The sequence below is a fragment of the Osmerus eperlanus genome, chromosome 10 (assembly GCF_963692335.1).
Source record: "Osmerus eperlanus chromosome 10, fOsmEpe2.1, whole genome shotgun sequence".
In the NCBI taxonomy this organism is placed as follows: domain Eukaryota; kingdom Metazoa; phylum Chordata; class Actinopteri; order Osmeriformes; family Osmeridae; genus Osmerus; species Osmerus eperlanus.
In genome coordinates, this window is record NC_085027.1 from 3178718 (window position 1) to 3194242 (window position 15525).

General features: G+C 44.1%; 1 protein-coding gene across 2 annotated transcripts; it reads left to right on the forward strand.

Moving 5' to 3' along the window:
• The first annotated feature begins 832 nt into the window (after positions 1 to 832).
• Positions 833 to 13685, forward strand: tmod2 (tropomodulin 2). Of its 2 annotated transcripts, none has more exons than XM_062470895.1 (10): positions 833 to 983; positions 5441 to 5635; positions 5872 to 6028; positions 8695 to 8817; positions 9539 to 9613; positions 9702 to 9832; positions 9923 to 10030; positions 10305 to 10448; positions 10566 to 10710; positions 11395 to 13685. In XM_062470895.1, exons 2-10 carry the CDS (start codon positions 5510 to 5512, stop codon positions 11424 to 11426), a joined length of 1041 nt encoding a protein of 346 aa, XP_062326879.1. In that variant the 5' UTR covers positions 833 to 983; positions 5441 to 5509; the 3' UTR covers positions 11427 to 13685. The 2 variants fall into 2 exon arrangements, with proteins under 2 accessions (XP_062326879.1, XP_062326878.1); XM_062470894.1 differs by lacking the exon at positions 11395 to 13685 and adding an exon at positions 10873 to 11019.
• Positions 13686 to 15525: the final 1840 nt, after the last annotated feature.

Here is a 15525-nt window from a genome sequence, read left to right on the forward strand (position 1 = left end):
AAGTGTGGATCAATTTAGGCTTACTGCCAAACATACCCATTGCCCCTACAACTAAACACAAACAAATAACCTCAAACGGTATTGAACCGAATATTTATCTAGACGTATTTGGAATGCTAGGAATAAAACACGCAATGTAATTGTGACGCAATAAATAAATAAATATACTAATATTCTAATTTCTCGAATTAACTCTTGAGTGCGTCATTTGCGTGTAATTTTGTTGTTCGGTGCAGATGTATAATCATAAACAACACTAGGCCTACATATTGTTGGCATTACAGGACGATAAAAGCCTATTGAAATATATCCTTTGGCAGAAACTACACGTGGACACCTGACCCTCCTTTCGATATCCCTTTTAAAAAACCATGGTCCAAAAGGACTTCACTTGGTGGTCCACTAAAATGTCATAATTAAAAGTAATTAACTTTTTCCATATCCGCAACTATGTTTTAATGTAACAGAAACATTTAATGATCTTGCATCTCTAGCTTTGATTGTGACTTTATAGCTTGGTTATTACTAGAATAGTAAAATCAAGAAAGTTCAGCCATGCATTTACAACACTTTTATCATTAGCCTTATCATAGATACGTTATGAGCGTATATTTAGAGGGCTAGATTGTACATCTGGCTATTGTGCCAACTAAAACAAATATGAACCGCCATCCTCCATCCATGAACTCCTGATTGCCTCCCATATCGTAACTGTTCTGGTTGGTTATTTCATAGGTTAGGTGGGACTTATGGTAATGACGTTGGCTCATTGGTTTGCGTTGGAAAAGCTATTCTCTCATTTGTGGAACTGAACTGTTTGATGGGCGTACACTGGCTTGTCCCCACTTTTCCCGTGTACCGCCCTTCAGATGAGAAAGTAAGCAGCCGTAGAGCCATCGTATCCTTTCTTGAATACAGAGTAATTTGACAACGCCTTCCGGAGTATAGTGTGAGCTGAAGTTGCCTTGCCGCAGTAGCTTCAGGTACGATGACTCCAAATATGTTTGAGTGAATGTGTTTTGTCTACTTACTGATGATGAGGTTACAGCGCGTTCATATATTCAACCAGTTAGCTAGCTAGCCACATTAGCACACCCTCGTTTTGTCATTTTGGGTCGAATAGATAGCCTGACTAGTCTAACTTGTCTTGTCTAGCCACATACGTTTAAGAACATATTAAACTAACTGTTGGGTTTTATTCTACATATCTGGTTATAATAGTTTTAATACGGTTTGTGTGTAAAGTAGCGACGAAGGGAGAATTAGCTAGCTAGCAGCTAGTTCCTTAGCTGACGTTGTTTCCCCTGATTACATTTAGTAATTCTAATTTCTTTATCATATCATCACTGTTCTTATATTGTTCGCGGCCTTACCCCGGCCTTGTGACTTTAACACCAAATTAATGTTTCTTTTATACTTGACATATTAGTCAAACAGTTACCTGTTAAATTTAACTGTAGGCTACATTAATACTACTAGCGTATCAATGGTTGTCATGTTACAACGGGTCCAGTAAATTCTACTACAGTTAGTCTATCAAGATGGAGATTATCACTATTAAATGCATGATATAGGCTATAATAGAAATGGCAATTTTTTTGAAAACGCTTGCACCAGGCATCTTTTTATGTATCGATAGTTTGTGAGTTATTTAAATTGTTTCTGAACTGTTTCTGATGGCAAATACATTGTATATTATTGACTTAGACAACCCCTGTCTCAGAATGCGTATATCAGTGGTATACACTGCGATTTTCGTTGTTTATTGAAATGAGGGCATTTCAAGTGATGTTCTGTTGTTCTTCTGAATGAAGGGTGTGGCCCAGCCTTCAGACGTGAGGGAAAATGCCTCAATATGAACTTTGTGTCAGATTTCAGGACAGTCTTGAAAGGTTGGTAGCTTGTTGTTAGCTAAACAAACGTCTCTTATGTCCACCTCCACTGAAGTGCCTAATCACTGTGTGGTAGTGAACATTTGCTGACTTTACGTTTCAGGCAGTGCGGCTGTATGTCGCATCAACCCCACTGTGCGTTATGATAATTAACTGTTTTATCAGGACAGAGACTGCTCAGGCCTCAGTGAACTGTGAAATCCGCAAGGTACATGACATGTCATCATCCCTTCGAGTGCGTGTGATGATCACTTATGTTGTTTACTGGTGTGAGCCTTGTTGAAATAGAATAAGGAAGAGGCACTCCTCAAATTCCAACCTCATTACATAGGCTCTCTGTCGGATAGAGGGGGAGAAAAAGACTCCCGGTTGTAACCTAGCTTGTCAACAGCTAGACTAGTTTTATTGTTTTAAGTGTTATGCAACAGCGCACTCAAACACTCCTTAGTCAAACTATTAAGCAATCCCATAGCATTTATGGTGAAAGAATTGTATGTTACCAACATTACGTTTTTCTTTCTCATTCTCTCCCCCCCCCCCTCCACCTCCATCTGTTTTCCATCATTTTCTGTCCTTCCCCAACCACACTGGGAGTCCCGCATGCCAGAAGAGGAGAGAACAAAACTAAGGGGGGATGGAGTGAAATAGAATCAGATGTAAAAATGTCATAGAGAGAGGAAGATAATTACATAATAGGAGAGAAGGGGGGAGATGGTGTAGGAGGCGTGTGTCTCGTGGGATTGCAGAGTTAGGACATTCTAAGTATAGCCTGCACTCATGGGTCCTGTTCTGGTAGTAAAGTAATGACTATTCTCAATATTTCCCCCTTTCAATTGTTCAGACAGGACTGGAGAAGATTTAGGCCAACGCCTACCAGCTTACATCTTTGGACGCATGCTTGAAATGGAAACATGTCATTTTGTTATGGTGTAAACAGCGTCTGGTGGGGCCTGTCCTAGGATGGGTAGTTGTGTGAGACGAGTTGCAGTCTTTTTTAAAGAATCAAATTAAATCTGTCTTTTTTTTGCAATGTAAGAGTCATCACAACACCCTCTACTCACGTTATACGGGATTTAATAGCTTCGTTTTTTGCTTACCTTTAGCAAAAACGCCTTGTATGGTGCCAGCTAATATGATGACTTCAGCCTGCGAAGGTGTGTGCCGATTAGCGAGTGTATGCGTTTGTTATGGGTGTGTCTGGACCAGTACAGCAGACGAAGCGAATAAGAGTATCAGTCCAGTGTTATTACTGGCCCGTGGCCATCTGTTGTGTTGGAGGATTAGCGGTTTGGAAAAGGAGAAAGGCATTGACCCGGCCATACATTTAGATACTCTTGTGTCTTAACCTCCATCCCCCACCGTCCTTACTGTGTTTGCATTCTCTTATTACTCCTGTCAAGGCAATAGCATTACCAAATTCAGTGGATTTTAATGTTGTCAAGGCCTGGACAAGGTGCTGGAAGTGTTCCATACTCCAAATAGAAATTCAATTGAGACCTTGTGACCGGATAAGGCCACTGCAGTAAGCTGAATCCACTGTCATGTTTGTGGAACCATCCTTGGACTGTTCTAGTCTTGAGGTTATGGAGCATTACTCTGCTGAAGAACTCCATTAGCAAATGCATTAACGCTGCCATGAAACCATGCCCCCGATTGGCAATAATGTTCTGATATCCAGTGGCATTCAACCTTCCTCCACGTTTGTTTAGGGGCCCATGTTAGCCCCACAGCATCACAGCACTAGCCTGGGAACCAGACGAATCGCAGCTCATGTTTATTTGCTCTGGTGAATGATCTGGCCACCCTCTCATTCAAACAGATTTCCCCCCGAAATGAAAAGTGACGGGCCAATCACAACCGTCAGAAGAAGTTTGATGTAACTTGCGAAATTCAGACTTGCAAATATAACTTTGAATTTGGAAATTATTGACCTTGATTACTATGGATTTATCTGATTCTATTTGTCAGTCATTAATCAAATATGTCTAAAAGCGGAGGAACATTCAATGACACCATTATCATCCTTGTACATTTACTGCTTGAATGGAGTTTTTTCCCCTTAGTATCATCAGTCTAGACGGAATGTGCCTCCACTACTCAGGACAAATTCCCTACTCTGATTTAGTTTGCAATAACGAGTTAGAGTAATCACCATTTGTATAATATTAGTACCATCAAGACTGACCTTTACATCTACTTAAACGTTAACTCCCATCAAGGTTGTGTTACGACCATTGGATTAGTGCGTTAGCATATTACTGTGGGTTTTATGACTTAGAGGGTGTAATGGAGGACGGGCAGATAGGAAATGGTAAACAACCCAGTGGATCAGAGTCCGGAGACGGTGGGCTGTGGAAGGAAGACCCAGATCCTGGGGGGTTTGATCCAGGCTGTGGCTGGGCCGCTCGGTGGACACTCCGAGACTCGTCCTGTTAGCGCTGGTCTTGGCTGTGTGCTTGAAAGTTGCCGTCTTCCTGAAGGGGGGAACCTTCGGCCGTGTCTGAGGTTGTGTGCACTCGTGCAGTTTTTCTCCCAGGTTTTCTTTGGTTCCCCGTTTATCATTCCCTTAATCCAGAGCAGTCCTGCCCTGCGGCAGTGAAGCATTCCCATCGCATGATGCTCTCCACCAGCCAATCAACTTTGTTCATTTGGGGGGGTTTTGTGCTTGAAGTTCACTCACATTGGAAATATTCTCTGTGGCTGAGTCTCATTTTACAGCAAAATGCTTGAAGAAACAGTGCCACAGAATACAACATAATAAGAAAAAAACTGTGTCTCCACAGAGTGGAGATCATATGTAGTGTTCAGCTGGAGAATCTGGAGTCTATGAGAGCGCTTGTTTTAATTACAGTGCAGGGCCGGGTTAGGTCCTTTTGTCCTGCCTTCTGACAGGTGATACACTTAATCACACATGCGTCTGACGGCTTGCTTTACAGAACATTGCTTCGATCCTGTTGGTAATCCTATTCATCTGTCTAGAGCTGTCAATTGAATTGCGCAAATATTTGTCAAACTCAATATGTCTGCCACCTTACGAAACAGGCTCTGACCTCTGTCTTGCCTGAGAAAGGCTCTCTCTTGTCCCAGCTGTGTGTGTGTGTGTGTGTGTGTTCTTTCCTATTTACAACCATAGCTGTTACAGGGTTTCCCGCAGAAAATGTGTTAGTTAAGGTGGCAGGGTGGGGTTTGCCGGAGGGGGGGTAGTTTGTGTGATAGACTAATGGGAGGGGGGGATAGTTTGTGCGATAGACTAATGCGTTCTGCAGACAAGGGAGACTGGCGTTTTGTAATGGAAGGGAGAAAACAGGACAGAGTAACACGGCGGGTATCGCTATACAACGTAGTTAAGGCGGCAGGCGTGTGTTGCTAAGGCGGCCGCCTTAACTGAAAAGTCCTGCGAGAAACCCTGTGTTACCTGAAGCCTCCATGTCTCAGACTGTAAAAAGGAAATCATCTTGTCGTAAATACATGACTTGGCAATCACGTTTTAGACCAAATTGTAACGTTCTTCTCTCTCGTGTCTCTGTCTGTCCTGTGTGTGTCGGCAGGTGGCCCCCCTGTCCGTGCACGCTGAGCCTGAGAGACCGAGTCCTGCAGCTGTGTCTTCAGACGGGATCATGGCGCTGTCCTTCAAGAAAGACCTGGACAAGTACAAGGAGATCGACGAGGATGAGATTCTCAACAAGCTCTCCGAGGAGGAACTCAAACAGCTGGAGACGGCCCTAGAGGAGATGGATCCTGAGGTGGGGGTTGGAGGAGGAGATGGAGATGGAGCAGGATGTGGAGGAGAGAGGAGGAGGGATGGGGGGAGAAAGAGGGAGGTCTAGCAGGATGGGGAAAGGAGCAGGAGGGAGGATGAGCGGGATGGTGGTAGATACTTGGACATATGCCAGTGAATGAAGAGACAGCATTCAACCTCAAACTTCTCGTTTTTTCGAGAAGCTGTACTAAGTAATGAATGGTGCGTCTTCCACCCCAGAATGCCCTCCTGCCTGCGAGTATGCGCCAGAAGGATCAGACCAACAAACAAACAACTGGGACGTTCAACAGAGATCGCCTCCTCAACTACCTGGAGAAGGAGGCACTGGAGTACAAGGACAGAGAGGACATCCTCCCCTTCACCGGCGAGAGAAAAGGTGTGTGTGTGTGTGGGTGTGTGGGTGTGTGTGTGCAGGTGTGTGCTCACCCAGCGAGCCGACAGTTGGGCAGTAGGGTGGGAACAGGGTGGAGCTGTTTGTGCTCTCAGTTTGCGTATCATTGATGATAAATATCAGTTGTGTGTTGTATTCTAAGTGAGGATTGGATTTCAGACTGAAAGAAGGAAGGGGGAGAGAGGGAGAGATATAGAGGGAAGGGGAGGAGGCTACAGATGTCAAGCTGTTCACTTATTCATTCAGCTTGGCTCTCAGTTACACACATTACATACAGCACTAGCACATAAACTACAGCACTAGCACAGCCTGTACAGCACTAGCACAGGCCAACCCTGTTATAAAGAAAATGATTTGGAGACTTCACATTCATCCAGCTATTATTCAAGGGTTTCGAAAGAGTATTTATCGGCCCGATTAATCGGTCTGCTGATAAATCGGTTGACATTTCCTTTGTGACGTGATGCAGTGTTTCCCATTAATTACATAAATGGTGACGGCCAGCCATAGTGTGATTTGTCCTGCCTCTCAACTTTGCTCTCAAAGTTTACCTGATTGATGGATTTAACTTAAACATGTGCAGAATCTTCTTCTGGGGGAGCAAGACCCCGGACCCTCTATGGGTCCCCCCCTAGTTCACCTCCTCACAGTCTCACAATATCCTGTGAGAAACACTGATGATGTGACAAAAGTGGTTTAAACAAATTCTGCTGGGAGTCGGGCTAGTAATCTGAAGGTTGCCAGTTCGATTCCCAGTCGTGCCAAATGATGTTGTGTCCTTGGGCAAGGCACTTCACCCTACTTGCTTCGGGGGGAATGTCCCTGTACTTACTGTAAGTCGCTCTGGATAAGAGCGTCTGCTAAATGACTAAATGTAAATGTCCTGTGATTCTTTTTGAAACACAGCTGGGTGGAAATAGAGAGCCGGTTCTAGAACTGGAGACATCCAAACACGTTGAAGAGGATCTCTGGTCATGACATTCTTTTCAGCAGGAATCCGGTAGTGTGTGTATATTTTAGAACTTGGGAAACACAAATCAGTGGTGGTTTTGTGGAATGTAGCAGATTATTTATTTGTATTACTACTGGCCACTACTGATAAATAGTTTGAGCCACACTCCTCAACCGCTAATCCTGCCTTGGTTAGACTTCAGCACGGTAAGTTCTGCGGTGATACAAAGTCAATTTAGTTAAGATAGGCGTTTTCAGTTCACACCGAGGTCAGATCAGTGTAGCTCCCATGGTATTCTGAGGTAAATTTGCGGTACAGTTGAAGAAGAGTGTGTATATTTTATTTCGTCATCTGGTGTTACTCAATGGGTGAAGTTAGTTGAGGTCTACTAGACTGTTTATGCCACTGGTGAAGCTTGGCTTGCTGCTTACTTTGTCAGACTTAACTTTGAGGGTTTAGGTTGGTTGTAGGTGCTGTTTTGTGGGCGTAAGGGAAGCCCTCTGTGACATTGCTTGTAAAGAGGGAGAAATAAATATGATTGGATAAACAGTGCCCTTTTGAAACTTTTCATTGGGTTAGGAGTTGCTGAAAGCCTCTGTTGTCATGGGCGTTGTCATGGCTCAACCCAGTGTTCTTTCTCTCGCTCCGGCTGTTCCTCTCTTTCTCAGTCATGCTTCTTTTCACTTAAAAGTTTCTAAATGTAGGCTTTACCTCGAGTGCTCTGCTTGTCCTCAGCTTGGATTTACACTTTCTTCTGTTTAAGGATGACATGAACCACTCATGATCTGGCCAGCGTAAAAAAAACATTTGACACTATTTATTCTTTATTTTGTAACTTTCTTTATTCCCCTGACATGAAATAGGACTGTTATTCCGGGTAATTCCTAGGCAGTTTAGTCCTGAGGGATTGCCACAGGATGCAGGGTAATGGCTGTATTTACTGTTCACAAGCTTTACGGAAGTGCCAAGGCTCTTAGAGAGGAGCACTGTTTGAGTGTTCTGGCTGACAGAGAGAGGGGGGGGGGGGGGAGGGTCGGAAAGAGGGAGGGAGAGGGAGAGAGACGGGGGAGAGAGAGAGAGCAGTGGGACATACTGAGGGGACGGAAGTTGATGAAAACTGAATATTTTCTCTGCGTGAGGCGGGTGGGGAACATCCAGTCTGAACTGGGGGTTGGGTCGGGGGCTATTAAGATTGGTTAAGGGTATGTGGAGGCAGGCGTGCTGTAAAGGAAGTTGCTGGTCTGCGGCCCAGCAGCACTGGTGTGGTTTCCACTCCATTCTTTATTCCACGACTTCCTTCGGTCTTTCCTCTCGCTGTGTGGGCTACCACAGCGATGCCCCTGGGGCCGGCCAGACTGAAACACAGAGATTTGGACACATCAGGATCTGTTGTGTCTTTTGAGACTTCAGGGGATCGGAAGGCAGAGTGACATGCTCAGATGGAGGAGGGAGAGAGGGAGGGAGGGAGGGATAGAATAATGAGATGGAAGACTAGAAAGAGGTCCACACAAGGCAGTAAGTCAGTCAATTATTCCCAAGAATCACTAGCAAATAGAGTTTGTACTGTGACAAAACGGTGCTGAGAAAAAACAAGCTAAGATGGCTAACTCTAGCTAACCTGTGCAAGGTGTCAATAGAAGCAAAGCTTTATAAACACACATCCTGCGGCTGCTGTCTTACTACGTCTTTCTCTCTGCAGGTAAAGCATTTGTTCCCAAGCAGAAGACCTCGGAGATGCGCTCAGAGGAAGTCACGACCCTCGACCCAGAACTAGAGGAAGCCCTGTCCAGCGCCACAGACACAGAGCTGTGTGACCTAGCAGGTAAGGGGTGGGGGGGAGCCTAGGGAAAGGGGAGTGGGTGTGGGTGTTGGGAGGGGGCATACATGTTAACAGTGTAAAGGCCCTTGCACACTGAGTGCGAAATTTTCGTATGCGTTTTTTTGCAATCGTCAGCCTCAACATTCGGTGAATTGCAAAAAAAACTATTAAAATGCTGGCTATGGATGCGAATACGCAGAAAATCGAACCCGATCAGAACTTTTTTTTGACGGACGAAAGTTTCGGAGGCAGTGTGTAAGCGCGATTGACATAACGTGAAGTCGTATTTCTTTTTTAACGTGCGAACATTTCGGATACGAATTTCGGACTCAGTGTGCATTGGCCTTAAGTCTTCAAACAGATTGTCTGTATTTATAAACCAGCCACAGTGACACCCACACCGTGTGTTTTGTGACTGTGTCTCCTCCAACTGTCCTCTCTCTCCAGGGGCAGGAGAACACTAGCTCTTCTCACTCTGTGTTTCATTCCCATGGCTCTGGAGATCTGTGTGTGTGTCTGTGTGTGTGGAGCGTGAGAGAGCTTACTGTGCAGAAGGATAGCCTGTCTCCTGCTTTTGTCTCCGAGGAAGCTTTTGTTCCCCAGCAGTGAATGACTAGTGGAGAGATGCGTCTGGTTGAGATTGATATGCATCCCTAATCCGTTCATCTCACACACAAACAAACACATGACTCGCCTTCTGTGTGTGTGTGCGCTCTGGTTACAGCAATCCTCGGGGTACACACACTGGTGACCAGCACTCAGACCTACGATGGGACCAGCAGTAAAGAGGGATTCAACAGTGAGTGCACAACTCGAGTCGCTTGATGCAAACATCTCTGAGGTAGCTCCAGTGTTGTAACTGCTGGTTGTGGTTGAACGCCTTCCAGATGTGATCAAAGGAGAGAAGATGAACCCGGTGTTCGACGAGCCTCCCAATCCCACCAACGTTGAGGATACCCTGCAGAGGATAAAGAGCGATGACAGCTCTCTAACAGACGTTAACCTCAACAACATCAAGGTACGCCAACGCACTCCTTTTCAGAACCTTATGACTCTTTGAGTCCAACAGCTGTGATATGACTCTTTCCTTTTTTGTTTTTCTCTCCAGAACATTCCCATTCCCACACTGAAGGACTTTGCCAAGGCTATGGAAAACAACACTCACGTCAAGAAGTTCAGTCTGGCGGCCACCAGGAGTAACGACCCCATCGCTGTGGTGTGTTCTCTCTGTTCCGTTCTCCCTGTTCCGTTCTCTCTGTTCCGTTCTCTCTGTTCCGTTCTCTCTGTTCCGTTCTCCCTGTTCCGTTCTCTCTGTTCCGTTCTCCCTGTTCCGTTCTCCCTGTTCCGTTCTCCCTGTTCCGTTCTCCCTGTTCCGTTCTCCCTGTTCCGTTCTCCCTGTTCCGTTCTCTCTGTTCCGCTGAGGTTATCTTGGATGTGGAGAGCCTGATGCTTTGTGAGAGCTAACAGACTGTACCTCTCCCCCCCTCCAGGCCTTCAGTGAGATGTTGAGGGAGAACAAGACCTTGCGGTGTCTGAACCTCGAGTCCAACTTCATCACTGGAGCCGGCGTGCAGGCCTTGGTGGATGCCCTGAGAGATAACGACACACTCATAGAGATCAAGATAGACAACCAGGTAACACACACACACACGCTCACACACACATTCACAAACGTGCAGGCACACACCCATGCACAGACTGACCTCTGGGCAGATCTTGACCTGTGTCGTTCTTTTCTCCCTCTATTTCAGAGGCAGCAGTTGGGTACAACGGTAGAGATGGAGATCGCTAAGATGTTAGAGGAGAACCATAGCATAGTGAAGTTCGGCTACCATTTCACCCAGCAAGGACCACGATCTAGAGCCGCTGGAGCCATCACCAAGAACAACGATCTGGGTGAGACGCGCTCTCCATGAAAGCCTTGTTCATCCTGTTCTCCAATCTGCAGGTCGTTTCTGTGGCAAATCCATTCAGCTTTGGGTGTTTTTTTTTTGTATTCCATATCTGGCTATTCCTTTCTTCCCTTGACCCCATTTTCTGTCTGCTTCCATTCTGAAGCTGTGGGCTTCTTCTTCTGTCTCACCGGCTGGTGGAGTGTTCAACCCGGGCTAGATCTCCAACTCTCCACACTGGCCATGTGACTGCCCAGCCAAGGCCTCAGATTCTCTGTCTCTCTCTTTGTCTCTCTCTCTGTCTCTCTCTCTCTCTCTCTCTGTTTCTCTCTCTCTCCGTCTCTCTCCGTCTCTGTCTCTGAGCTCAGAGGTTCCTCAGAACGTAGTATCACAGGTCTGTGTGTTTGGAGCTAGGTTTCCTTGGATGCACTTGAGTGGTGTTAACTCCCAACAGTTTGGATATGTTCCTGCACTTGCACTAATTGCATTAGAATGGGTCTGAAGGGTGTGAAGTAGGTTCACATTGTTGTTTTTGACACGACTAACAGGATTGAGATGGTTTTGTGTGTCAAGGATTTTTAGAGTCTGACCTCTTTCTTTCATGATTCATTATGCTTTTTTTGTTTTTGTATTCTCTGCTTCTCTCCCTTTTCCCCCCCTTTTCTTACTCATGCACTCTCTCCTGCAGTGCGCAAGAGGCGAGTGGAGGGGGACTTGTAAGGATGGAGCCGATCCTCTCTCAGCCAATCCTGTCGTCTCATCTCACCATGTGGAATACTTTCAGCCAATCCCCTGGTCTCATCTCATGTGTGGAACCTTAGTCTTGTGCCAAACCACGGAGCAAGGCGCCCTCAACCAGAACCAACATTTGAGAAGAAGGGAAATAACTGGAAATGCCCTCTCCCATACATTATTATTATTATTATTATGATATTGTCATGTTACGATTACAACTGTAAACCTTTTGTTATTGTTGTTATTTTTGTCAGCTGATTTCAGCTGCTCTTTTTCTTTGAGCTTCTATACAACTACTCTTTTCCTCTTTTTTTTTTCTTTTCTTATCTTCTCTCTTTTTTTTTTTTACTATGCTTTGAGCATGATGAACAGGACAAACATATGTGTACAGAACCAAGTAACCATTCACAGAAGGATACACATGTAACCCTGAACTAAACACTTAGTTTTTGCTATAACATCTACTGTAAAAAAAAAACATCTGGACAAAGGTTGTAGGGCCTTATGCTTCATATATGGCTAAATATAGAACTCCGTAGAACGAACAAGTCTTTTGTTTAACTTCCTGTTAAACTTCCTGGATAAATTGGAGCTGCTGCTCATGTCTGTCCACTGGTCTTTAGCATGACTTGCAGTGTTGGGGTTAGAGGTCAAACTAGTCTTGTTTAGCATTGGAGAGCACTGTGAGACTGTAAGGTAGTCCACTAATGTAGAGCTGTCTGTAGAGTATGTTATTTCCGAGTATGCAGCCTACTGTCCTGGAATCTGACTAGGCAGCAACAGCATCGGAGAGTGGACAACCCAGTTCTAAGGGCTAGCTGTTGGCATAGAGATGACAGTTGGCCCAACTGGCTGTTAGCTTCTTGATGACATGCAGCTTTGTCCAATGCTAAATCAGGTGCTGGTTTTAAAACTGGGGTGGCATGAAGGAAGATGCAGCACTGGCAGTCTGGTAGCTCTGTGGTATAGATGGATGTTAACACAATGTAGGAATGACACACTGAGCAGAAGGGCACACAATTTTCAAGTCTTAATACTTGTTACAAGTTTTTCTGTCAACTACGGCTGTTATGATTCGGTTCAGACAGACTGGGTTCTCAAACGGTTCATTTTCTTTATTATTGGTAAAAGGGATAACGTTTAAAAAAATGGGGGTTTGAGAGAGTGGGTTTGTACTACGACTGCTCTCACACTGAGGAAGTAGTGACCAACTTAACCACTGGGCTTCTCTTGTACTGAACCATGCCAAAGACTAACATATGCAGCATTTGAGTATATATACTGAACATTTTAAGTTCAGTTCCTTTACATATTAAAGTAGTTTGCTGACAGACTTAAAGGAGAACACCAATGGGTTATTTGCACATTTCACGTGCACCGTGTCATCACTCTGTGTAGTGACGAGTAAATCTTTCCTGTCTGTGTGGCAGTTTAGGAAGATTTTCAGATTAATTGTTAATGGTTGGGAAAAGAAAAGGCAGGCACCAGTATGCACATTTTACTTTTGTGTACACATGCCCAAACTCCATTCATGGATCACAAGAAATGAATTTAATGAATTACCCACATCTGTTCCCAATTCAGAATTTAAAGACTAGTCTGATGTAGACAGACACACTCAGTGCTCTGAAGCAGGGTCCAAAATATTGGCATACAGTGTGCTTAACTGGATTTACTTTCTTGAACACTAGTTGTCTGCAGAGGCACAGTTGGACCAATAAAACTGTTACACTGTGTGTATAAGCACTCTGTAATAAGAACTATGTTGGTATACCTGGTGTAACATAGATCACGTAATGTTTTTATTACAGCCATTACATTCTGTTTGATCTGTTTAGATTTAAAAAATAATAAAAAGAAGCTAACTCGATAGTCTGGCTGAGCAAGGCTGTGGGACTAACTGTATACTATCATGCTTTTTCTCATAAAACCCTCTTGTGATGTGTCGTTATTCCGTTATGAAGCTTTCCTGGTGCGTAAAACCGCCAGAATTTTGCTCTGCTCTGATATTGTGGTCTTTTGATGTTTATTAATATTATAACTATGATAGAGGGCCATCTCAGAGTTTCACACACGGAAAAAGACCGCTAAATATTAGCCAGAGTGTTGAGAATTTTGTACCATTCCGCTCCAGGTCTGAACTCAAGAAGAGGAAATAAGATGTACTGTTATTAAACCACAACACTTGCTAAAGGCACTGTTAAATATAAGACGTCCTCGAATAATAAATGTTTTTGCATACTCGCTCCTGCCTCTTTACTTTGGACTGCGTTCTGGCCATGTTTGTAGTTCTTGGATTGACACTTGTAGTTTCCTCAAAAACAGATGTACAGGAAGAGGATGCAAATTGGGTTTCATGTTGTGTTGTTGACGATGCAAAACCAGTGAAAGAAGATCTAACAATATACTATCCTGTACTTTAAAAAGTCAACAAGGCTCCAACTTTGTACATGCTATACTGACCATTACTCTTGCAAGGTTGTCTATTGTTACTGCAAAACTGGGTGTGCTCACACTTGGCCAGTTATCAAGTACCTAAACAAAAGGTGCTCCCATATCGACAGTGATAAGGCCAGGCCTTATTAGAATTATTCTGCAGGTGTTGTGTGTTTATTTAACCAAATCTAGTTTCTGTTTAGGAGATGATGTAATGTTCCTTCCTTGTTACAGTGCCAGAGCTGCAGGGGCCAGCGCTGATGTTAAAAATGCTGCCCACAGCTTCTGAGCTGCGATTCACTGCGGCCAGAGGGGAACTGAATGACTCATGCGTAGCGTTGCCACTCCCTGACAAGTGAGAGGGTGACCAGCTCATACAGCACCATTGATGTCATCAGTGGCTTATCGTCATGTTTCCTGTGGACTAGATTACCCTTCTAACATTATTGGGTCGACTGCCAGTAGGAATGAGACAATCTCTGATCTTAGATTACTTAAGATTAGTTAAAAAGTATACCTACTCGTTGAACCAGATTTCACACAAAAGCACCTGGTAGGCCTAATGAATGCAGCCGAATCGCGTGGAGATGTATTATGACTGACATCTGATAATTTGAGACGGAAGATCAGGCCTAGTTAATATAATAATGGATTAACCTTTTCATGTTCCTGTTAAATTTGCCTGAAAACGCCTAAACAGCATACCCAAAGTAAATTGGAAGCTGTTCTTGAACCATTTGGAGTACATGCATGTAAATGATCTCTTTTGAAAGCTGACACTCTGAAGTTATGTCCCCTGTTGTCAGGACCCCTGTCAGTCCTTCTAGTGTTGAGTAATAGAAGCTTGAACACAAGGAAAGTGAAAATTTCTATTTCCGCCTAGATTTTGTTTTGAAAACAGAGGCCTGAATAGGCCTAGAGGTGGTAGGTATTATCTGGAAGACTAAATTGGACCACAGGTTGAAGCCTTACCCAATTAAAATCAAAAGTCAAACATAATACCACAATATATTCATATTTGACACATGTTTTTATAAGAGTACATCCAGGAATTTTCTAAAAGGGTCTTTTGGAGACTCCAAAATGACCCTTTGTAACCAAGGTCAAGGTCAAATAAAAAGGTATTATTTTTCATAATTGTTATCTCTAATGAAAGGTGGTACTTAGAACTATCATATATAATAGCTAAATCCCTAATTAGTAATACTGAAACACAAAAACTGAAGCATGAACACATTGGAGTGCTTTATCTGATTCCAAGGATTGGCGCACAAAGAACACTGATTCTGTCAACCATATTGCGCAATCGACTGTTATTTTGAAGGCTCCACAGACGCATACAAATGAGGTATTGGCATTTTCAGCTAGCTGTCAGCTACAAGGCTAACGAGCTAATTTCAGAGCCAGTCGAAGCCAGTTCGAGAAATTTGTTTAGAACGAGTGTGGGGGGGGGGGGGCGGGGGGGGGGCAGGACGCACAGACCTAGTTGGCTTTAGAGGGCTGTCAACGGGGCATGGAAGCTCCTATTGGGTCGAACAAGGTGTCAATCAAAAGGGGAGGGTTCAACGGACATTTTGAGACCTTCATTTTGTAAATACTCCGTTGATAAATCTGAGAAAATAACACTTTTATGTGAACAAGTTGTTTC